We start from the raw sequence: 25904 nt of genomic DNA, 5'->3' as shown, positions 1-25904 counted from the left end.
TTCAAGGAAGAAAATCTGCCACCCTTATCTTTTCTGGCCTGTATTTGACTGCAGACCAATAGCAATGTTTGAGCTCTTAACTGTCCTCTGAAATGGCCTCGCAAGTTCAAGGGCAAATAGGGATAGCAATAAATGCTGGCTTTGCCCATAATGCTCTCATTTAATGAAATAATAAAAATGATGTAATTAAGCTAACACAGTTTTCAGATACAGGGGTACTTGTGTTGAGATATTTTCTCCATTGCAGTGCTTTACATAAATAAAGACAGCAATTTTCTTAAGCCAAATTTTTAAATTAAAAATTGGGTATGGTAGATTTAGATTTATAGGATATTATTCAATCACACAGAAATTAATGTAATGCAAGTGATGATTCCTTAACTTTAGCCTTCACTTGAAGATGATGCTGATAACCAGGTACTGAAGAAAGACTATGAGAAAACATACAAGAAATATCAGGGTTTAGTTATCAAGCAAGAACAACTGTTGAGAGGTAGGTCATACTTGATTTAAAAAACTGTAAACTGCTACAAGACAAAAATAGGATGAAGGAATTTCTGATCTGGCATATTTCTTCAAGCAATTGGAGAGGGTTTCTTGCATTATATTTCTTTTGGTGAAATCAGTCATTTCTCCTTTATGAGCATTTATGGTTTTGTTCAGAATAACTAATTGAAAAAGTCTCACCTTCACCATCCCTCATACATTCTTTTTACCTACTAGTGAAAACTGGTCTTTATTTGTGTGATAATTTAAATATGAATTTAAGTATTTTTCAGTTCCATTTAACAGTTCATTTAAAATAAATGATACCTCGTATCATTTTTGTTTTGAATGACACTTCAAACATATATCATGTTGGTGGATTTGCTTTAGTTTTGTGCTTTTATTTAATGCTTGTGTAAGTTAATTACATTTTACACTGGTAGTTCAGAATTGTTTAATGATCACACTGAAACCCCCATGCATTTTACAGTTTAAAAAGAAAATCACTTGCATTGTGTTTTTTTTTTCTAGTTGCCTTCTATCTTCTTTTAAATCTGGCTGAAGACACGAGGACTGAACTGAAAATGAGGAACAAAAATATCGTTCACATGCTTGTGAAAACACTTGACCGAGAAAACTTTGAGTTGCTGATTCTAGTGATGTCCTTTCTGAAGAAGCTCAGTGTATTTGTGGAGAACAAGAATGATATGGTAGGTAGTCTAGAGTCCCTACCATATACACTGACGGGATTGTTTAAAAAAACTTTACATGCATCACTAAATATCATGTTTCTCTTATTGCATCTAAGTTTCTATTCTCAAATGTCAGAATGAAGTTGAAACTATTCAAATAAGATGAACATGGGAATAAGATCTTACACTCTGTTCCCAACAAAACTGGGGATGAGCAGTAAATGCCGGTCTTATCAACAATATCCATATTTGGCTAAGAAATCACTTTTAGCAGTTAGATTTTGGCCAGCAATACTGATACCAAATCAGTCATGAATTTGACTGGTCCCATCAAGATCAGAATCCGATGGAATCAACCATTGTCCTAAACAAACAAAAATGGAGCATTTTAAAAAAAAAAGTTTCTTTTGTTGCCTTTTTGGTTTGACTTGAAGACCAAACTGAATACATGTTCTACATTGCTATTTATTCTGCTAAATCTATGAATGCTAATAGTGCTACTAGTAAATATATTTAATTTCAAAGATTAGCTGGACTATAAGCATGAATATTTTGAATAAGTGAACTATGTTTTGACTTGGAAATATGATTTTTTTTCAGTGATTGAGAGTACTTTGAAGGAGAAGGCTATTATTAGGTGGTGTAATAACTCGGGAAGCCTGACTGGAAAAGAACATTGTTTGTTGAACACCAAAACCGAGCCACTGTTAACAACACTGTATCAGACCAGTGCCTTTGCCGAGTTTTAACGTCGCTCATCGACGCGTCATAATTAATCTACTATCTAGTTACCCCACCTAGATTTTATTGGGGAATGTCTCTTATCATATCGCAGAACACCAGGCCGGGAACCATGAGCGGGGTGACACATCAATAGCCTCGTAAAATACCTTTTTTTACATCATCTGATGTGTCAGAATAAAGTGAAATATTAACACCCTTTACCCACCACCATTATATGTGACTAAAATCCAATACTTTATTAATAAACCAATAAAATTTCCTTAAAACTAAATCTAAAATTAAGATCTTAAAATACACTAATACTAAAACTATAAAATCAAACAATAAAATGACTAAAATTCTAAAACAAATAACACATTCTAAAATTTGCAAGCTTCCCTTAATCAGAGCATTAGAGTTCAATTAATCTTTCACTTATCACTAAAAATCTGTAAAAGTTCCAGAGTCAATGAGACGGTTAATCTGGATACATCCTGGGCAAACGACCGAAATTTCTTAATGCCTAAGCATTCCATTAATCTGCTGTTCCATATGGTCCATTTGCCCCGTGCACCCATTATAAAGCCATAAAATACTGGCATCTCGCCTTTTGTCATTTCCTTCATATTCTCCGCAAGATGCCTGTACTTAGCAATCTTCTCTTCCCAGGCTTTATCCAAGGCTTCCACATTATTCTCATCTTACCGTTACATCCACCACCACTACTTTCCTATTCTTCTGAAAAATTAAATCTGGTTTCCATACCTTCCCCTCTGCATCTTTAATCCGGGGTTCTACGAAAGTTCTCCATCCATATCTACCCACGAACTGATATAATCTCTCTGTTATCTTGTTATGTCTTTTAATTCGTATATTCTTAACTGCTGGACACAGTCCCGATTATATGTGGGAGTGTTTCTGTGGAAGCAGCACATCTCCGGCAGACTTTGTTACAGAGAGATCGTCCGTGCATTAATGTTGTATGCGTGGAGTAAATATTAGACTGCAGCAGTAGTATATTAATTACCGTAGATGTTTTCATATTCGGGGCCATTCTGATCTGTGAGTTAGAGATGTCATCATTTTTAAAATAATGTAGTCCCAATCCTTGGCATTGCAATGACGTCCACCTTCGCCGTTCAACACTCCTCCAATCCCGGTAGTTTGAGCTTAAACTCTTCAACGACTCATCCTTAAGCCTGTCATCGTCCTCCTCAAGCTCCAACTCTGTCCACCTTGTTGGCCATATTTCTTGCATCACTTTCAAATTCGTCAATTCTCTAATTCCCTCTATATTCCTTTCTTGACAAAATTGAAATGATGCATGAATAACTTTATCTTTTGCCATTTCTAATGCCGCTTGTTTCTTTAAAATCGCAATTGGGACCTGAATTTCTAACTGCGGAATCCCCAAGCTCCCATCCCTGTTGCGGGCATATAATACCCCATTCAATATATATGGGGGAAGATGTAAAATTTCTTTTATAAAACCATGGATAAAAGAGTCTAACTTGCACAGGACATTTTGCGATACCTCTGCCAGGACCAGATGATAATACATCCGAGGTATAAAATATATACGAAAAGTTTCTAATTTCTGTATCGGTCGGAGGGCTGCTTTTCGTAAATTCTCCGTCCATTCCTTCAAGGTCTTTTCCCACTCATTCAATCGAACTCCCGTCCATGGATCGATTATGGCTCTGAGATATTTTTCAAATTCTCCAGGGTTGACATTATTGCACAGCGCCAGTTCCCAATGTCCACTCCTTCATACCGTTATATAAAAATGTTTTATCCTTATATTGAAAGTGGAAGCCTTTGGTCTCCTTTATATTCATCATAAGGCCAGTGTTTTCACAAAACCACTGTACAATTTTCAAGTTTTTGGTCATACCCACATGAGAACTGCTGACCAGAGCAATATGGTCTGCGAACGCCAGTGCTGTGAAATGGACAGTCTCTCCCTGCCGCTCCGTTGATACTCCCGATCCAGATTCCTCCAATGTACTAATCGGGGTGTCCATGGCAATATTAAAAAGCATAGGAGATAAAGGATCTCCTTGTTTCACACCGTGTCGAATCATTATAGGAGATATTTTAAAATTATTTCCCTCTACTACTGTCGTATTATTTGTATAAAGATTTATAATTAATCGAGTAAAATCTTTCGGCAGAGATAACCTTTCTAATGCCATGGCAAGTAACCTATACCCTATTGAATCAAAAGCTTTGGCCAGATCAACAAAGACAACCGCCAGATCCCTACCTTGCTTCTTGGCCCCTTTAATGACATTCCTCAAAATCACCATGTTCTCATTACACCCCGATGATCCCGCTAAGAAGCCTTTCTGTCTTATATTCAATTGCACTACCTTGCTAAGCCTCTTCGCTAAAATCCTAGTAAAGATGCACAGCAAGATAGGGCCTATAGTTATGGGCCGCCAATTGCCTATGTCTTTCAAACTTTCCAGGTTATCCGTTTTCGGTATCAACACAATTCTACTTTGTTTCAGGACACTCGGGATCACTCCAGCCCTCAACCATGCGATAAGGAGGCGCGGAAGCCAAGTGACGTTCTTCAAATAAATTTCTTTAATGTCTCTCAGCCCCCACCCATCAATACCTGCCGCTGTTTTAGGATCAGATTCACTAATGGCCGCATCTTCTACTTCATTATCTATCTCCTGCATTAACTCATCAAAATCTCTCTCTCCCATATACGGTCTAAACTTGGTAATGTTTGCTTTATTATTAAAATTAGCAAGCTTTTCTTCAAAAACCCGGGTCAATTGTTCCTCACTGAACTGACTTATATAACCAGGAGGAGCTCCCATCATCTCTCGTGCAAGTTGTTTCCTATTGGTTTTATCTAACAATTGACTTGCCAGAAATTTCGCTTTCTTCCCAGCGAATCTCCTTTGAGCCCCGTTTCCCTTTCGTCTTAATCTTTGATTATCCCCTTCCTTTCTAATCTTTCTTTTACCCCTAACATCCTTTTCCTTTTCCTTCCTATTCTTTTCCAATAATCTTTCAGTACTTATGTCAATCCACTTGGCTACCTGTCGATCTTCTCCAATCCTGATATAATTTTCTAACTTAATTAACATTTCCTCTAAGGTACCTTGAGTGGACTGAGAAGATTCACCTCTGCTCCATCTCTCCAACACCTGACCCTGTTCTTCTAACTCATTACCACCAACTCCTAACTCGTCTATCTCCTCTTCACTCTCCCTAGAGACATCTATTTCATCCACTCTTCTATTAGCCTTATTCTTAAGAAGACCTCTCCTCTTATCAGAGATCTGCTTTGCCGTTTTTGATGGTATAGCTTCAGTTATCTTCTTATTGATTTGTTTCTCACCGATATGTCTAGCTTTCAGTTGCAACAACAACTTAGTCTCTTCCTCCGTCCATATTCCCTTTCTCTTACTACCAGCCATTTCTCTTTTCTTTTGCTTATTACTCTCTATCCTCTTTGATTTCTTGCTTCTGCATGCATGTGTCTTTCATGTTGCCCTAGACCGATCTTTGTACTAAAACAAAGATCGCACATCGAACATCTAAAGGTTGCTTCACTACCCACCCTATTTTCTCCCTTACATTTAGTGTAGTGACGGGCAATGGAGTGATATTATCCAGATTTTCCACATTTACTACATTTAACCCTAATGACCTTGATACCATGCCTCTTCTTATTACGTACGCGATACTCGCCCATTGTGGCACATATAATTTGACACACATTACACACAAACATGTCAACCGGATACCGAAATACAACCTCTTCTCTACTCTCTACTTGGGGTGGCTCAGTCACCTTAACATACCCGAACATGTCTCCACGCTCATTGTCTCCTTGCTCTGATGTATCATGACCATTGTTACTAAAATTTCTGTTGTAGAAAACCCATGTTCTTATTTCATCAGTAGATTGAACTATCGTACTGGTCGTTTCCACAACTACACTTGTCTCTGCGTCCTTCCTATCACCTAACCCCTTTAGCTTGCATCCAGGGAGTGAGATAGGATAGGGAACTATGGGTCTCAGGTTTTCCGTCTGAGTCGAGACGGATGCCTTGCTTTTACTTACGTGGTTCTCACATTTAACACAAGATGTCACCACAAACAACCTTGCAGGGCGGTTATTTATCCGGCTCCTGGCCCAACCAGACATAGGGAGACTAACATCTTCCATCATTTTGTTAAACAGCACTATATGCAGCGCAATGACCCACGCGGGTCAACAGCCATCTCGTAGCTTTTCTCGAAGCTTCACCTGTATGATGAATGTTGCATACAAAGGCTAGTTCCAGCCTAGGACAGACAGACAGTTCTGCAGCCCTATCTCTGGGTTTGCTTTTATATGTAGAAATGTTATCATACACAACGAATGGGTTTCACACCATCAAATCACTGTGACTGGGTCTGCTTTATCTATTTGTATATAATATATAGACACAGTCATAGATATATTTACACACGCAGTGTGCGCACACATTTTCCTGATCAGCCTGTTGCGAGCTGCTATTACACACCTCTGGAGCGAATGGAACTGGATCCCAGGCTCCTGGCTCAGTTAGGGATGCTACGAATGCCCTACAAGAGTCTGGTCTTTGAGTCTGGTTTTTCTTTAGGTATCCAGAAGTGTTAGTACGCACAACTGAAAGACTTCCCACCATCAAATTCCCATGACTTTTTTTTGTTTTTAACTCATCAACCTCTATGATGAATGGGCAAAAGATGAAGGACTTGTTTTTTAGTTGTAGAATCTTATAGCACAGAAGGAAGTCACTTAGCCCATTGTACCTGTGCTGTCTCATTTATTTCCACACCAAAGCTTTACCCGTGACCCTGAAACTTATTCCTTGTCAAGTTTCCAATTTGCTTTTGAGGTTCCAAATAAGTTTGCTTTTCAGCATTTGCCATCTTAACTTGTGGTAGGGGCGAAAAGATTGTCACGTTTTCCTTCTAGTTCATTAGCCAGTTATTTTAAGTCTGTGACCTCTAGTTGCCATTCAATCTTAGAGGAAACTCCTCAACATTTTACAGTCGTCTTAAATCCTAAACCAGATCAATCATAAACAGATGATCTTCACTTCTCCAATTTCTCCTTATAAGGGAAGTCCCTCAACCCTGTTTTCATCTAATTCATAATGAACTTGCCCTGCCACTTTGAAAGATTTCTAATACTGTACATAGCTGTCAGTTCCTCTGTTCCTTACCCAAATTTTTATTTTGTGATTAATATGAATATTCAACTTGGTATATTTTACACTATCAGCTGGGACAGCATGGTAGCTCAGTGGTTAGCACTGCTGCCTCTCAGCACCAGGGAACGGGTTCAATTCCACCATCGGGGGACTAGCTGCGTGGGGTTTGCGCATTCTTCCCGTGTGTCTGCGTGGGTTTCCTCTGGGTGCTCTGGTTTCCTCCCACAATCCAAAGATGTGCAAATTAGGTGGTTTGGCCATGCTAAATTGCCCATAGTGCCGAGAGATGTATAGGTCAAGTGTGTTAGCCATAGGAAATGCAGGGTTATAGGGACAGGGTAGCGAAATGAGCCTGGGTGGGATGCTCTTCAGAGGTTCGTGTGGAGTTGTTGGGCCGAAAGCCCTTCTTCCACACTGGAGAGATGCTATGGAGCTAACAAAGGTATATAAAAATACGGTTTTAAAAACAAACCTTCTCAAGGCATTGAGGTTTATCAAATTTTTCCAAGTGCACTCAAATCAAAATAAATTGAAATCATGCACAGTAGAATATGGAAATAGAAAAGTGATGTAACAGACAACAGCAAGAAATTTATAAACCATTAAAAGGACAGGAAAAGAGTTTCACATTTGATTAGTGTCAATGAAAAAAAAATTATTGTATTAAAGCTTGAAAATGTTGCTTTGAACATTTTGCCTCTTTCAGGAGCTAGTTTTTATCATAAGCAGATCTAAAATTTAGTTTTACTGACATTTTGTATATTTGCTGTTCAGTTCTATATCAGAGCTTGGATCTTTAAATTAAGAAATTGATATTCTCTGCCTCTTTCATCTTTGTAAAACGTTGATCACTTCTTTGTTCATCTGGCTAGCGAGATTAAGTAAAAAAGTATTGGAGTTTGGTAACTGAGGAATATTTGATTCTTGACAAATGTAATTAATTACTGCTATCTAAGCCATTATAATAATGCATAAACTTCAATGCGTACGAATTAAGTTTTAAGATGATTTGTTTGAAAGGAAATTTAGAAAAATCAGTGTTATATTTGAAGACCTGCTTGAGCACATCATGTAAGCATAATTTCAAGGTGTAATTTTTTGCTCTCATCTTTCTGATATAATTTGAGTTTCTGGCAATCCTTCAGTATCTCATTGCATTCTTCACATACTCCTAGGTCATGTGTTTGGAACATGGTGTGAGCTGTTTGAACTGAGTTACATCCTTTTTGCCACTTGCACTTGTAGACATTGGGAATGATGATTATTGCATGTTTTCCTACTACTAACCGTTACGGTGCTGAAACCAATTACAATGCTTCTGGTCTCTTTGGCTGGGATCAGTTATTTAACAATGTGGTGGTCATCTGCATAATGTGCTTAAGTATTCAAATATAGAACTGACTTGTCGTAATTTGAAGAAATTTGTTACTTTGTTTCACACAAGCACATTTATAAAGAGAACCTCATTAGCCCAAAGACCATGAAGTATTAGGTGGTGTGTTTACGAGCAGTTACGTGGTCTAGAATTGCTGTAGATTTTGAGAAGTTAAATGTTCACTTGTTCTTGCCTGGTTTGTACATTGATGTGCCTCAGTACCAAACTAGGCAGTGAATTATCCCGCTCAGCCTTTCAGCTAATGCAACCTAGATTGTTGTTCTAGCATCATTCTGTGCTATAACACTACATGCTATTACGTGCCAGTAAACATTTTATCTATGCAGACCTACTCAATATTTTTTCCATCAAAAGTCCAGAGATTGTTTTCATCTCCTTTTATTTTGTTGTATTTTAATTAAATGGACATCCTGGTTTTCTTTCTTGGAGTGGGAAGAAAATACTGTGTTAATGCAACTCATAAATTTTCCAGGCTTTTCATCCTTTTTAATCAGCTTTGGAAGTCTTTGAAAAGTTACACCTGGAAGTAATCCTATATGAGTAACAGAGGAATTTATCAAAGTTGCAACATGAACAGTTGTTTCAAAATCTTGCCACTTTTCCGAATGCAAGTTTGTTTAGTGTTAAATGGTAGAATACTTTCAATGTGTTTACAACCATAAATTTGTGTGTTGTTCCAAAAGAGAGCTAAAGCTACTTTTTTTTGGTTTTCTCCAGGCATTTGGTCAAAGCAAATAATGATTAATAAAACTGTTGTCTGCCTGAAAATCATGACTTTAAAAAAGGAAAGCATATTGGCTTCAAGCAAGTTGTTTTAATTTTTTAAATTTAATGTTGAAGCATCAAAGGAAGCTTTCATTGGTTGATTTTTGACTTTCTTTAAGCAAAAAGAAAATGACTCATTTGTAGCTTACTGTGTTTTTGCTGGAAGCCAATTAATCAATTTAGTATTAGTTAAAAATGGTCCCATATGCGCTTGCCGAATTGAGCTTCTGGTCAGTGCAAGTACGGCAAAAGAAATTTTATATTATGCTGTATCTCATACCAATGAGAATAGCAAAATAAATGGGGATTTTGTTATATCTTAAGTTGCATATTAATCAAAGGACTCTATATGCAGTTTACATATTAAACATTAATAATCCTAATCATTAAAAGTACATTATGAAACATTTTTGCACTTGTCTAACTTTTTTTCTCCTGGAGGTATTTAAGAATGTGAAACCACCATGGGATTACACATGACTGTCTGAAGACCTTAAATGCTTTGTAATGATGTGCTAAATCTTAACTTGATTGTAATTAAAGCCAGCTTTTCTTCAATGTGTTTTGTCATTAGCCTAATACTTTTGCATGAAGAAAAACCTATAAAGACATTAAGCACTGTTTAATGCTGAAAATGAGTTACGGGGAAAGTGATTTGGACATGCAGGTGGTTCAAGTTAAGACCCAGATGATCTGTATATGGACCCCCATATGTGCAATGCACTCAAGTTCTCAATTTCTTTTTCAGCCCACCTGTGTACACGTTGTATGAATTTATTGAAAGTGGGCAATGCACCAGAATTCTTTTAATTAGATCGTATATAAAGTGTTCAGTGAAGGGAGTTGAATGCTGTGATAGTATTGTATGAAGGCAAACTTGTTGGCAGAAAATAAGAAATTTGCTTTTTATAAACTTTTGTTGATCTCTGTGGACTTTGATATTCTCTCACCTTCTATTCCATTTTAATGCTTCAACAAACGTTATTTATTATAGCATTATAGCAACAAAACGGATTGTCATGATCAAGTCAAATTGCATCTGGATACATAAGCAAATTCATTGTTCTGAAGTGATACTGTTTGTGCCCCATTAAATCCTTAATATTGTATGTCCCTCCATCTCTCATTTTGTACAGTACAATATTTTTAACTTCATTGGTGAAATCCATTCAAATGAATTTTGTATCTCAAAAACACATGTTTTAATTTGGCAAATAGTTTACTGGTCTTCGATGTTTAGTGTCTTGTGTTAATTCACCAAAAGTATTACTCATTTATTTCAAGCATTTAAGCAGAATTGCACTCTTTGGATTTCTTCTCTGTATTGGATTGTAAGTTTCCAGAAAAGCTATATAAATTTTGTACAAAAAAAATTGTTCCTTGAAGATACTAAAATAAGCAATTGAAATAGTGAAATAGAGGTTATGGAATTTATTATCCAGATATTTGCAATAAAGACATTGTAATTGAAGTTGCTGCAATTACACAAACTTTTAGAGAGGAATTTTTCACTTTTAAGGCTTGAAACTGTGTGTACTAGTAGCAAAAGCGCATATATCGTTAAAAGAGCAGTGTTCAGCTGTTCAGTTTTTTTTTTGCTTTAGCTGGAGGAAAGCAGTCAAGCTATGCGAGTACGGTTGCCACAGCATTCATATTGATAAAAACACTCCTGGATCTTGCTCGAAGAGAAGGCTTTCACTATTGTCGTGAAGATTGATAATATTCATGCTCATGACAAATGGCTCCACACCGACCCATTCCCTCTTCGCACTGGTGTCAAACAGGGCTGCACCATTGCCCCAGCACTGTTCTTGATTTACCTCGCTGCAATGCTTCACCTCCTCCCTGGAGTGGAGCTAACTTACAGAACCTGTGTGAAATTATTTAGCCTCCACTGCCTTTGGGCCAAAACCAAAGTCACCCCAACATCATTGATCTGCAGTAAGCAGATGATGCTTTCTTATATGCAATCAGACGATGTACCCTAGGCTATCATCACCTTTACGGAGACATATGAGAGCATGGGTCTCACCCTGAACATCCACGTGGTGAAGGTCCTCCACTAACCTGGCCCTGCATTGTGGAGCAAAGCCCTGATCATCAAGGTCCGTGGGGAGGCCTTAGAAAACATGGATCACTTCCAGTACCTTGGGAGTGCCCTGTTGGCCAGAGCAGCTATTGATGAAGAAATCCAGCACCGCTTCCAGTATGCTAGTGCAGCCTTCGGCCTGAGGAAAAGGACGTTTGAGGACAGCACCAGATCTGAAACCAAGATGGTTTACAGAGCTGGGATGATTCCCGCCCTCCTATATGGCTCTGAGACGTGGACTGTCTACAGCAGACACACCAAGGCACTGGAGCAGAACCACCAATGCTGCTTGCGCAAGTTCCTGTGAATCTGCTGGGAAGAAAGTCACACTGATACCTGTGTCCTCAACCACGCCAACGTCCCCAGCATTGAGGCACTGACCACCCTTGATTGGCTACAATGGGCTAGGCACATCGTCTGCACTACTGGCACGAGATTCCCCAAGAAGATACTTTACTCCAAAATGGCAGGCAAGCACCAGATGGACAGAGAAAGCACTTCAATGATACCCTTGAGACCTCACTGGTGAATTGTGATATTCCCACAGACACGTAGGAATCTCTGGCCCAAGACCGTCCAAAGTGGAGGGGGAGCATCCAGAAAGGCTTCGAGCACCTGAAGACTTGCCGTCAGGGAAAAAACGTAAACCATGCGAAAACAGCAGAAGGAGCGTGCTGCCACATTTAAGCCTCACCCACCCCTTCCCATGACCACCACCTGCCCTAAGTATAACAGAGCCTGCGGAAGCTGCGTCAGTCTATACAGCCACCTACGGACTTGCCATCAGAGCGGAGGAGAGTCATCCTCATCTGTGAGGGATCGCCGATGATGATTACTATTGAATAGCCAAGCATTCTGTTTGTTTGTTTGTTTTGTTCTTTCTATCTGGACATGAATCCTGAAGTGACAGGGTGGAACACCCCAATCTAGCATGCTAAATAACTGTTATGTATGGAAAACTTGAGTAAGTTTGGGTGCTGTGGGGTGATTCTTTAATAATGTATCTGAAAGAATTTTGCTGTTGGCAGACCACTGTGTACCTTTTACTTGACCTCTCATTGTTAACAGTTATAGAGATATACAGTACAGAAACAGACCCTTCAGTCAACTTGTCTGTGCTGACCAGATATCCTAGATAAATCTCGTCCCCATTTGCCAGCATTTGGCCCCTATCCCTCTAAACCCTTCCTATTCATGTACCCATCCAGATGCCTTTTTAAATGTTCTTTGTTCTTTCACTTACTGGTTCAAAATCCTTGAATTTCCACCCTAAAGTAGTTGTGTGTCAACCTATATCATATGGATCATAGCAATTCAAGAAGGCAGCTCATAGGACAACCATAGACAGGCAATAAATGCTAGCCCAGCCAGTGGCACCCACGTCCCACAGGAGAATTAAAAAATGTTAACAGGCAAAGATAGTGGAAACCTTTATCGTAGTTTTGTAAAAGCTGTAAAATTTCAGGAGAAAGCATAAGGGAATAGATTTGCATTTTGTTTAGAAAGTGAGAGCATTCTGAGTAAGTCGCCGACATTGCTTAAGTTAACCTTTAACGTTGCTTGCCAAGCAGTTTTTTCCATGACAGAATGTAACGCAAAAGAAGTCAGAACTAACAACCACTTGCTGTCTGCGGAAGTAAGCAAGCTGTGGCTGAGTAAACTGATGGCCCTCGCCTTCAAGTTTTCAGTTAGAAAATCCTGTCACCAATGTTTAGGACAGCATTGGGCACATATGGTAGAGCTGCAAGGTGAAGGGTCATCTTGTCAAAGCATTTCACAAAAGGGTATATTGAGAAGATACTCTCGGATGGAAAAGGCAGTCAGTATAGTTTTTATACAGCAGCAAGACTGTCTAATGAAAATACACAAAGGCTTTGTAGTCAAAAACTACAATTGAATATAACCTCAGTGGACTTGAAGATTGACAAATGAGTATCAGTCAGTGCGTTGAGTGGCAGATAACTTTGATGGATTCATGTTCATATTCGACTCCTATCTGCAGAATGTCTTGTTTTCAAGTCAGTCCAATGTACGTATCTCTGTGCCTAACTTGTGTAGAACCAGCCATGAGAGCTTCAGAAATTGTGCAGGAGCTTGTGTTTGTCCTGAGTAACCGCAGAATCAGAACAACATTCCTCAGTTGAGAAAGAAGGTGGACATTTCAGAAGCTCCCTTGTTGAAGTTGGCTTGATCTGAACATGTGCGATGGAGACAGAGGAACTGAGAGAATGGGATGGAGTCTTTACAGGAAGCAGGGTGAGAGGATGTATAGTTCAGGTAGCTGTGGGAGTCTGTGGGTTTATAGTGGATATTAGTGGCCACTAACCGAGGATTCCCCAGCACCGTGTCGACGGGGCCCTCAAATGGGTCCGACCCATCTGCCGCACTTCCGCCCTCACCCCGTCTCTTCCCTCCCGCAACAGTGATAGGGTTCCCCTTGTCCTTACCTACTATCCCACCAGCATCCACATCCAGAAGATCGTCAGATTGCCATTTCCGCCACCACCAAACACACATCCCCCTCACTTCCTTGTCCACCTTCTGCAGGGACTGTTACCTCTGGGACACCCTGGTCCACTCTTCCTTCACCCCCAACACCTCCCACAGTCTCACGGCACCTTCCCCTGCAACCGGTGAAGGTGCAACACCTGCCCATTTACTTCCTTCCTTCCCAGTATCCAAGGGCCCAAACATACCTTCCAGGTGAAGCAACACTTCACCTGCACTTCCCAGACTCTAACTGCGTGTGCTGCTCACAATGTGGTCTCCTCTACGTTGGGGAAGTGAAGTGTAGACGGTGTGACCGCTTCTCAGAACATCTACATTCTTCTCGCAAAAAAGACCCTGAGATTCCAGTTGCCTGCCACTTTAACACACCCTGTTCCCTGGCCAACATCTGTCTCTGGCTTGCTGCAATGTTCCAGCAAAGCTCAACGCAAGCTGGAAGAACAACACCTCATTTTCCGCTTGAGGACCCTGCAGCCCTCCGGACTTGATATCAAGTTCAATAATTTTAAGGCCTAAACTCTCTCATGTCCTAGTCTCTTACCCCACACACCAGGCCTTGTTATCACAGCCTGCCGTTACACACTATCCATTGTCGGTCACTAATAATCCCCATCAACAGGGGTATTCCACCTCCCTAGCCAGATCGTTGTCAACTCCTTTGTCTATCCAACTGCTCTTCTCTCTCTTCGGGCTCTGTCCTTTATCCTAAATTGCATGACCAATATTCTAAACCTTTTATGTGATCAGGGTTGTTGAAACAGCCTTTGACTGTTAGTTTTCAGAAAAACAAATCATTTTAAGCCAGTATTTTCAATTGAAGTTGTATTGATGCAAAATGTGTATGTGAATCTATGTGCTGGAAGGCTAGTTTTGTGAAACTGAGTGATTTCCTCATCCCAACGTTGTGGCTATTTCTATAAATAGAAATAGTCTAGCATGTGTAAAATGCATATCATTTGTAATGTTTAATTTGTTTTTGTTATTTGTCTACATAGGTTTGTGAGATCTGTGTAACAAATCACCTCATTGTTTATACAGTTTAAAAACTACTTTGAAACTTCTGAACTTTAGGCCATAACCATGAAAATCAATTTGAGCTTTACATTAAATTTATTGATCAAAGACTTGGAAGAGGAAAGAGCTGCATGTGCTAAGACAGCAATACTCAATATTTATTTATTTTTCTTAATTTGCAGGTAGAGCTGAACATCGTTGAGAAGCTGTCAAAGTTGGTGCCCTGTGAACATGAGGATCTTCTGAATATTACCCTGCGCTTGCTACTGAATCTGTCTTTCGACACTGGTCTTCGGAATAAGATGGTCCAAGTGGGATTACTCCCAAAATTGACTGCCCTCATAGGTAATTTTTAAAAGCATAACCAGTAGACTGGATTCTCTCAATTTTGTCTTTCTAATTTACCTATTCTATATGATGTGCTGTATATATGACTGTCAAAGGAAATAAATACCATGAGCGTGGGTTTATTAGATAGGTTGTGATCCAAACGTGAAGAAATAGTTGTTAGCCCTACTGAACTAAACCCTCACTTGCTGTGGAGAGGCAAAGGTTGGTGAGATGGAAGATTAGCACATGAAGAAAACTTTAAAGGAAATTGGTTATAGTTATGTGTTGTGAACTGGTGATCTCGGTTGCACGTTAATAGAATGCAAACATTTCCATTTCACGAAAATAAAGGGTAAACTTTCAGGAGCTCTTATGTGATTACAGATACATATTTTCTTGAAACCCGTAATCTGCACAACCTCTTGCTGTTTTCAGTTGTCAGTAAGGAATGTGATTAAATTTCATCATTTAATCAAACATTGTCATACCTGCCAAAGTTGCAATTTGTAAAGCAATTTATAAAACATTAAGAGTAGGAATACGTAATTCAGCTCTTTGAGCTGTTCAGTTAGGTCATGACTAACATGCACCTCAAAGCCCTTTTTCTTCCTTTGCTTCATATCCCTGTTTACGTTTAACAAAAATGTATCTGTCTTGAAGCTTCAATTGTCTCAGCAACCTTGCCTTGTTGGCAAGGAGAGAGTTTGAGTTTCATTACCGTTTGTTCATAAAAGTGTTAAAACGTCATGACCACACCAGGCGTGTGGTCAGAATTGTCTATGAATTGGAATTCGTATAACTTTGGCTTTTAGTTTCTGAGTGATTCAATATTAACAATAACCCCAGTATCACAACTCTGTTTTAAGCAAGATAAAAGGTAGGTTTATTGCAGAACTATCATTGTTGAAAGTCATTTGAATAAAAGCTGGTAAATTAATTATCTATGATAAAGTTGCAAAGTTTAAAAGTAAACAAGGATAAATGATACTGTTTCATCATTCACAGACCGCAGGTGTTGCTGGCTAAGCCAGTATTTCTTACCCATTCTTAATTTCCTTGAACGGAGTTGCTTACTAGCTCATTTCAGAGGATAGTTGAGAAGCAATAGGATTGCTGTGGGTCTAGAGTTGTACATCAAACAGATTAGGTAAACGTGATGAGTTTTCAAAAGTAGACCCAATGAGTTTTTACAGCAATTGATAACAGTGTCTCTGAGTTGCAACACTGAAACTAGCTTCCAGTTGCTTATTTGTTTATTAATTAAATTTAAATTCAAATTCCTCCAGCGACAAAGATGTGATTTGAACAGTCTGTGTTTTGGATTTACTCATCCAGCGACATGACCATTGTATGATCACCTCCCTCTTAAAGGTGGATGTAAGATCAGTCTAATAAGATTATTGCAGCCTATTGCTGAAGTGAATGGCTTCAAGTCTTGAATACAGCAGTTGATAACAAGGTGTAGAGCTGGATGAACACAGCAGGCCAAGCAGCATCAGAGGAGCAGGAAAGCTGACGTTTCGGGCCTAGACCCTTCAGAAATGGGGGAGGGGAAGGGGGTTCTGAAATAAATAAGGAGAGAGGGGGAAGCTTCATTTGAATAATTAGTGCCTACCTGTCAAGTAGACTTAGCAAGATGTGAAGGAGATAGAGTTATTAATTTGTTTCTTACTAGGTCTGTGGTAATGGTCCTTGCAAATCGCCTAAACTCTTTCTGATAACAGTTGATTTCTCAAATACTTTTTCTTTGTTCTTCCATTGGTTCTCTTTCCTAAATGGTGTCTTTCAGAGTTATTCTTGAGAGGTTGTGCTCAGTGGTTATTCTCAACCTGTCTTATACAGGTTGTGTTGAAATTGTTTTTTTGTATCCATTTGTACTTTAAAAGCCAGCAACTTGTGAATATTTTAACATCCATGAAAAGGGTATTCCAGTGATTGCTATACTCAACTATTCAAATGAGTGCTACACTTAATCTTGACTAGGTACAAGGTGGAGCTTGTGAGATTTCCTCTCGATTTCACTCTGAACAGTTCAGTTGTTACTGGACAGTCAGTTGGAGAGAGAGAAGGTGAGCCGGAAGCAGGCTCCTTGCAGAAAAATGCTGCTGGTGTATTATGCTGATGAGATATGGAACTGATTCTTGGCAGTTGAGGCTCAGGAAGAAACCTCAAGAACTATTGGATAGCTCTCTGCAGTTTGGATTCAGTGGAAGTCCTATGGACCAGTAAGTGCAACTGTGTATTGTAGTTATGGCTTAGAAAAGCCCTAGAAGTCGTGAAGGGCTCAGAAGGAGCCTACAAGTAATTAAAATCACAGGGCAACTGAGAGTAGGGGTTGGAAAAACCCAGAAGCAATATTTGCTTAGTGCAGCTGAACACGACTAGCGGTCAGACAAAGAAAAATCTACAAGAAGGAAAGTAATACTGGCTTGGTGAAGCTGGCTGCCTGTGAAAATCTAGAGTTGAGAGAGTAAGTGCACTTTCAAGAATACAGAGGAGCATACTTTCGGGAATCAAAAGTGAAGTACCAAAGGAGTGATTGAGGCAATCGGCGATGGACTGTCTTTTGAGGGAATTCCAAAGCTAGCTATTTGCAAGAGAAGAATTTGACTTTTTATAATGTTTTAATCAGTTTTGATGATCCACAGTGTCATGAGTGCCTATGGATTGTTTAGAAATCAGTAGGATTTGTCCTGACTGCATTTGCTAGTGGACGTGCTCTGTGGAGTGTTTGACCAGTTTGTTACTTATAAACAAAAACAGAAATTTCTGGCAAAACTCTGGTAGCATGTGTGGGGAGAAAGCAAAGTTAATATTTCAAATCCAGTCACTCTTCATTACTGAAAACAGCGAGGAACACATGGAACAAAAACAAAGTTGCTGGAAAAGCTCAGCAGGTCTGGCAGCATCTGTGAAGGAAAAAAGCAGAGTTAACTTTCAGGTCTGGTGACTGACCCTCAGAACTGATGGTTGCTGGGAAAACGTCAGTTTATATGCAAAAATAGGGAGGTGGGTGGGGTAGGGAGTAAACGATAGGATAGATCCCAGAGAGAGAGAGACAGTTGGACAGACAAAGGAGTTGCTAACGATCAGGCTGGGAGGGCCAAAATCTCTGTCTCTGGCTTGCTGCAGTGTTCCAGCAAAGCCCAACGCAAGCTGGAGGAACAACACCTCATTTTCCGCTTAGGGACCCTACAGCCCTCCGGACTCAATATTGAGTTCAATAATTTTAGGGCCTAAACTCTCCCATGTCCCAGCACCACACGCACGCACACCAAACAACATTGAGTTCAGTCAATCATCGCATGTACTTATCGTCTTCATATCTTTCTCTCTCTGGGCTTCTGACTCCACCTAACTGCTTCATCCCCCCAAACTTGTCTTCAGCATAAACCCCACTTTTTCCAAACTATCAGTTCTGATGAAGACTTTGTAGAAAACGGAAGAGACTTAATGTAACAAGTCCAATGACTCATTGTGGTTGGATGTTAACTCTGTTTTTCTTCCCACAGATGCTGCTGGCAATTTCTGTTTTGCTTCAGATCTCCATCTGCAGTTATTTGTTTTATTTCTGTCATCTATTTCAGGTTAATTGTAGATGTTAGAATATAAATTGTTTTATGATATATTGTAAATTCTCTTCCTGTTCTAATCTTGTATAGTAAAAATTATTATTCAAAGCTGTGAAATCTTATGTCTTCATTCTCTCAATAAGTACCCAGGATCTCTCACTTCGATAATTTAAAATTATCAGGCCAGAGTCAGATTATAACATGAATTTGGTGGTTTGGTCCAGGAGTCTCAAGATCAAAACTCAAATTGGCTTTAATCCAGAAATTGTTGTATGTTTTTATTTTAAATATTGGGTTGCCTAGGCATGGAATGCAAACCCTATCTATTGCTTTTTAGCCAAGGTAATTAACTTTTGACTGTCTCAGCTATTGGCTTGAATAGCTCTGAAACAAACATAAATTGCTGGCTCTAGGCTTCATCTGATGAAGAGTCACTGGATTCAAAACATTAACTCCAAGGTCTTCCCACAGATGCTGTCAGACCTGAAATTTGCCAGTAATTTCTGGATCTATTTCAGATCTCCAACATCCACAGTTCTTTGTTTTATATTGACTTAATTAGCTCTCTTTTGTGGTGTTGTGTTGAACTAGAAAGAGCTATTTTCCAGGGGAGCCATTGTCAAGGGATTAGTTTACCATTAAGAATGTTGGTTGTATTTCAAAGGTCTCTTGTAATTTTTTCCTGACAGAAGTACTGTCTAGTCCCAATACACAAAGTACACAAGGATAGTCATTTGACTTCTGGAAGCAGAATTTCCTAAGATTGTGTCCATTTTAAAGGCAGATGGGTTTTCTTTCCAAAATGTTTAATGTAATTAATATAATTGTAGCATCATATTCAAATGCCCTTGATTTCCCCCATCAGAAGAAATAATTTGTATATCTATACCCAAGCAATTTATTATACTATTTTAAACACCTTGATCAGATCAGTCCAGAGGAAGGGTTGCTGGACCTGAAACATTAACTCTGATTTCTCTCCATTGATGATGCTGGACCTGCTGAGTTTCTCTCCAGTAATTTCTGTTTTTGTTTCCGATCACTTGCTAATGTTCTATACTTTAAGAAATATGTATCAAAAATGAACTACAGATTGACTGACTGATGCTGAGAAATACATCTGTATAGGTTATTTGCTGAGTCAGTAATGTCTATGTTTTTCTTCCAAGACAACATAATTCTTACCATACTTCCCTTCCAATTTATTTTCCTTCATTCATAATCCAGTGTAATCTTCAATATTGATAAAGTTTCTTCCTTAAACATAAGACCTAAAAATAAATTCTGCAGCTCCACAACTCCTGAAGAAAATTCTGTTTGTTGTACTGAAATCCTTGCATTTTATCCGGCAATGATAGTATCTCTTCCACAATCATGAGAAACAATCTATTATCTAAAATAAACAGTAAATGTTGAAAACACTCCCTACAGGTCAGGTAGCATCTGTAGAGGGAAACTGTGACCAAAGATAATGATCAGGTTGATGACCCTTCTTCCGAACTCATCTGTCTGTCCTATCCCACCTTTTTATAAGTTTAAACAGCGGTCCTATTGCTCTGTAATCTTGGTTCTTTGAATAAGAAAACACCGTCTTTCAAGTCTGTTTCCTTTTGTATTTTCTTGAACCTGGCAACATTCTCATGAGTTTGTGTTTGTATTACCTCAAGATTTTTGGTGTCATGTGATGTTCTTTAGTGCACGTTTACTGTAACTGATATCTTGAATAGATTTTATTTGCATTCTTTTTTTTTGATATTCCAGGCCTCTAGTATTTATGCTTAGTACCAATTGGATTGGTAGTAGGAGACAGAGGGTCGTGGTGGAGGGTTGGTTTTCTGACTGGAGGTCTGTGACCAGCAGTGTTCCACAGGGAGTGATCCACTTCTGTTTGTCATCTATATAAATGATCTAGATGAGAAAATAGGGGGCATGGTTAATAAGTTTGCAGATGACACCAAAATTGGTGGAATAGTAGTCAGTGAAGAAGGTTATCTAAGATTACAAAGAGATCTTGGTCAGTTGTGTCAGTGGGTTGAGCAGTGGCATATAGAGTTTAATTTGGATGAATGCAAGGTATTGCATTTTGGTAAAACCAGCACAGACAGGACTTACAAAATTAAAAAGTTGAGCCTTGGGTAGTTTTGTAGAACAGAGGGACTGAAGGGTTCACATACATAATTCTTTGAAAATTGCATCACAGGTAGACAGTGGTTAAGAAGGCATTTAGCATACTTGCCTTCATTGCTCAGACCTTTTAGTATAGGAGTTGGGATATCATGTTAAGGTTGTTCAGGACGTTAGTGAGGTCCCTTCTGGGGTACTGTGTGCAGTTCTGGTTGCCCTGCTATAGGAAGGATATTATTAAATTGGAGAGGGTTCAGAAAAGATTTACCAGGATTTGCCAGGAATGGAGTGTTGAGTTATAAAAATAGGCTGGGACTTTTTTTTCACTGGAGCGTAGGAGATTGAGGGGTGACCTTCTACAGGTTTATAAAATCATGGACACAGACAAGGTGAATAGCAAAGGTTTTTTTCCCCTAGGGTTGGTTCAAAACCAGGGGACATGTGTTTAAGGTGAGAGGAGAAAGTTTTAAGAAAGACAGGAGGGGCAACCTTTTTACACAGATTTGTGTGTGAATGGAACTGCCAGAGGAAGTGGTAGATGTGGGTAGGGTTACAACATTTAAAAGACGTTTGGATAAGTATATGAATAGGAAAGGTTTTGGAGGGATGTGGGCCAAACGCAGGCAAGTGGTACTAGTTTATTTTGGGACGTGGATTCATTGGACCAAAGAGTCTGTTTCCATGCTGTATGACTTTATGACTCTAAGATTATATCATTTCACACATACCGACATTGAATTTTACGTTTCACTTCTTGGTTCATCATTTTAATAATAACCCATTGCAGCCTCCTTTTGTTTACTTAGACATTTTCAACCAAACTGTTCAGATCTGTTCTGCCACATGTATGAAGCAGATGGGACTTGAACCCAAGTCTTCTGGACCAGAAGTAGGAATACTATCACTGTGTAATAAGAACCCTCCTTTTAGATCCTTTAGCATTACTTTGACTGCTAATACAAGCCATTTTGATGTTATCTGCAAATTTTAACATTACTCCCTCTAGACCTATATACAAATCATTGTTATAACCCAAGGAACAGAAGTAGCTGGAGAAGAATCCTGAGAGACAACACCGCCCATTTCCAAATAATCTGGAAAACCTATCTGTAACACCTCATTTTCTCTCAAACATTTTTAATCCAGTTGTCATTGAGTTCCATACCACTTAATCTTCTCTAATAATTAGATGAGAGGTACTTTGTTACAAAAAAACTTCCCTAGTGTCTGTATACAAGCATTCTGCTACTTCCAGTGACCAAGACTGTTATATCCTCAGAATGCTGTTCTGGCCAGAGCAGCAGCATGGGTGGAAAGACCACATCATGATGATGCTCCAAAAAAAAGTGACAATTTATATCCATACCCTCCCTGGCGGCTCTGCAAGGCCTGACTTAAGCTTCTACACTTAAGAGAAGCAGTGCAAGGAAAAGCAGCATTTCTCCAGGAAGGCTGTCATAAACTTATGCATTGCCTACTGCAAGTTCCAAAGATCCCAAGGCAAATGGACGAAATTGAAGCGACCCAAGAAATAATGTTTGTGTTCTTTTGAATACAGATTTGCTGGATGATTAGAGACTGGCCAATGGAGCACATAATGTTAAAAAGGTATGCAGAGCAAATCAATGTAATTACAGGTTCTGAAGAAGGGTCACTGGACTTGAAATGTTAATTAGGGGGAGGCAATGGCCTAGAGATATTATCGCTGGATTGTTAATCCAGAGACCCAGATAACATTCTGGGGATCCAGGTTTGAACCCTGCCACGGCAGATGGTGAAATTTGAATTCAATAAAAATCTGGAATTAAGAATCTAATGATAACTATGAATCCTTGTCGAGGGTCGGGCAAAAACCCATCTGGTTAGCTAATGTCTTTTAGTGAAACTGCCATCCTTACCTGGTCTGGCCTAAATGTGATTCCAGACCCACATCAATGTGGTTGACTCTTAACTGCCCTGTGGGCAATTAGGGATGGGCAATAAATGCTGCCTAGCCAGCAATGTTAATGAACAAAGAGTTAATCTGCTTTCTCTCCAGAGGAACGCCAGACCTGCTGAATTTCTCCAGCAATTTCTGTTTTCATTTCAGATCTTCAGTTTCTACTTTTGCTAATTTTGTTACTACCCCTTTACTCTTAACTAACATAGAATCATAGAATCCCTACAGTGTGGAAACAGGCCATTTGGCCCAACAAGTCCACACCGCCCCTCCGAAGAGCATCCCAACCAGACCCATTCCCCTAATTTCCCATGTCTAACCCACCTGACCGAAACGTCCCTGGGCACGATGGGCAATTTAGCATGGCCAACCCACCAAACCGGAACATCTTTGGACTGTGGGAGGAAACTGGAGCACCCGGAGGAAACCCACGCAGACATGGGGAGAATGTGCAAACTCCACACAGACAGTCGCCCGAGGCTGGAATCGAACCCGGGTCCCTGGAACTGTGAGGCCGCAGTGCTAACCACTGATGGTCAAGAAACAGCAGGCAAACAAAAACAAATTGTTTCCCAACATGACTGAAAACAAAAGTAAGGTACATTAACTTTACAAGTGTAGCACCAGATGAATGCCCCGTTAAATACCGCTGGAATTGGTTGTTTCCCATCCTGTGCCACCAGAATTTGGTGGGTTTAGGAAACTACTGTGAGTTGCATGTAAATTAAGTTACAGGCCCTAATCACATGACATAGTTGTTATTTTTATGTATTTATTTGCTCTTTGACTCTTTTGGCAGGAGCTAAATTGAAACCTGTTCAAAACTGTCAATAGGTGGGCAGAAACACAACTTCTTTTCTCAGCTGAATGTTGTTCCATGAGCCTCCCAGTCATGTTTAAAAAAGTAGGGTGTTAGGTGTACGCTATTAGCTCCAAAAACAACAATTGCGATCTGTTTCTGAAAAAGATTCAACAGTGACCTCTAGTGGGCAATGTTTTCACACAGTTTTCATTCCTGTGGCTACTGCCTCAATTGCCAAAGACCAGCTGCCACTTCTTGCATAATATGTTAATTGGTAGGTTGTTGAGTGCATCATAACCACAAGTCTAGCTATTAATACAAATATAGGTTTTGGCATATGAAATAAAAGCAAAATTATAACCTTTCCAGTGACAGCATTGTGAATTTTTCCAGACATATGGATAGCTAAATAGTTGATGTGATAAATAGTTTTAGCTTAATACAGGTTTAAGCTTTATTTTTAAGACAGCTTTTCTCGTTTGCTGACTTGACTTTCGGTTGTAAAATATAACCTTATGAAGATGACTAATCGGCTCTTGAGTTAGAAAACAATGATTCATTTATTATAGTTAATCTGTTTCTAATGCAAGAGTACTCCTTTAGCTCATTTCAGGGCAAAGGAATTTTTTTCCAGCCATAACCATAACCAAGCCCTTGAATTGGCATGATCATAACTATTACTGATGTATCTAAGCGGCTACATTTTTATTTTGAGTGATATTTAAACTCTGGTGCCATTCCCCCTATGCTTCTGGAGCTTAGGAATTGTGAAGAGTTCTGAGTTGAAATGTTGATACCCTAAAAAGTAACTGGACTAAATCTGCAGCAACGATACTGTTGAAGATCATAAGAATATCTTAAGAAAAGAGGTCTGATTTGGATTTAACAGTAGTTTCTCCTTTATCTAGACAAGCCAGCATTTGCAATAGTAAATATCACTTCAATATTAAATAAACATACTGGTGGAATCCTTCATTTGAGTTTTTTTTTCTCACTTTTAGATGTTCTCACTCCTCTTGATTTCATGGCTATCAATCTAACATTAAACTTTTATCAAGTGATTTCTGCCCCTGTTTTTAGCCCCTCACCAAAACTTTTGCATCCCTGTTACTAATTCTGTTCCCCATTATGGTTGTTGAAGCTGAACCAGGCAGTGTGTAAGTTTCCCGTTTTGTTTGACTGATTTTTCTACAAAACCATCCATACTCATGCTCTAGCCCTTTAGTCTTCTGCAATCTTGCATTCCCTTCTGTAAATTCACATTCTCTGCTTGCTTGTAAATCTCCTTCTTCTTCCAAACCGTAGCAGAACCTTCACCTTTCTCAAAAATCTCTTGCTTGCCACCTTGAAAGGTTTTCCGAAAAGTTACGTCGTTGGTAACTTGGAGATAGCAAAAACTGCAAATGCTGGAATCAGTCAATACAGTGTGGAGCTGGAGGAACACAGCAGGGCAGGCAGCATCGGAGGAGCAAGAGAGTTGATGTTTCGATTCAGGACCTTTTTTCAGGACTGGGGAGACGGAAGGGAGCTGGGAAGTAAATGGAGGGGTGGGGCTGGGGGAAGGTAGGTGGGATAGTGATAGGTGGATGTAGGTAGGGGGCAGTGGAGATTGGTCAGTGGGAAAGAAGATGGACAAAGTTTGTCAGGTCCAGGAGGCAGGGATGAGAGGGAGGGTTGGACATGGGATGAGACCGGGTGTGGGGAGATTTTGAAACTGGTGAATTCTGCGTTCAGGTCATCAGGCTGTAAGCTCCCGAGGCAGAATATGAGGTGTTGTTCCTCCAGTTTGCGTGTGGCGTCATTGTGACACTGGAACGGGCCTAGGACAGACACGTCAACGAGCGGGAGGGGAAGTTAAAATGGTCAGCAACCAGAAGGTGGTGTTGATTATAGCGTACAGAGCGCAGATGCTCTGTGAATCGGTCACCGAATCTGTGCTTGGTCTCATCGATGTACAGGAGGCCACATCGGGAGCAACAGATACTGTAGATCAGGTTGGAGAATGTACAAGTGAACCCCTGTCGGATATGGAACGTTTGTTTTGGCCTTGGATGGAGGTGAGGGGAGGTGTAGGGGCAGGTGTAGCACCTCCTGCGGTTGCAGGGAAAGGTGGTGGGGTCAGTGGTCAGTGGTGAGTGTGGAGTGGATGAGGGAGTCAGAGTGAGCGGTCCCTACGAAAGGCAGATAGGGGTGGGGAGGGAAATATCTCTTTGGTGGTGGGCTTGGATTGTGGATGGCGGAGGATGATATGCTG

The 25904-nt window shown here is 39.7% G+C and overlaps 1 protein-coding gene across 5 annotated transcripts in view; it reads left to right on the top strand.

Annotated features, from left to right (window-relative positions):
* The window catches only part of kifap3a (kinesin-associated protein 3a), a 202386-nt gene that overhangs the window by 78356 nt on the left and 98126 nt on the right, over nt 1–25904 (top strand). For 4 of the 5 annotated variants that reach the window (XM_048602252.1, XM_048602254.1, XM_048602255.1 and 1 more), the window contains 3 exons: nt 388–493; nt 1018–1196; nt 15066–15228. In XM_048602252.1, coding sequence (XP_048458209.1) covers nt 388–493; nt 1018–1196; nt 15066–15228 — 448 coding nt within the window. The remainder of the gene's footprint in view (nt 1–387; nt 494–1017; nt 1197–15065; nt 15229–25904) is intronic. The other variant, XM_020527062.2, reaches the window with a different exon arrangement.

Source organism: Rhincodon typus, chromosome 10 (assembly GCF_021869965.1).
Source record: "Rhincodon typus isolate 14 chromosome 10, sRhiTyp1.1, whole genome shotgun sequence".
NCBI lineage: Eukaryota > Metazoa > Chordata > Chondrichthyes > Orectolobiformes > Rhincodontidae > Rhincodon > Rhincodon typus.
Note: the sequence above shows the minus strand (reverse complement) of the source record. Positions and strands in the feature narration are given on the sequence as shown.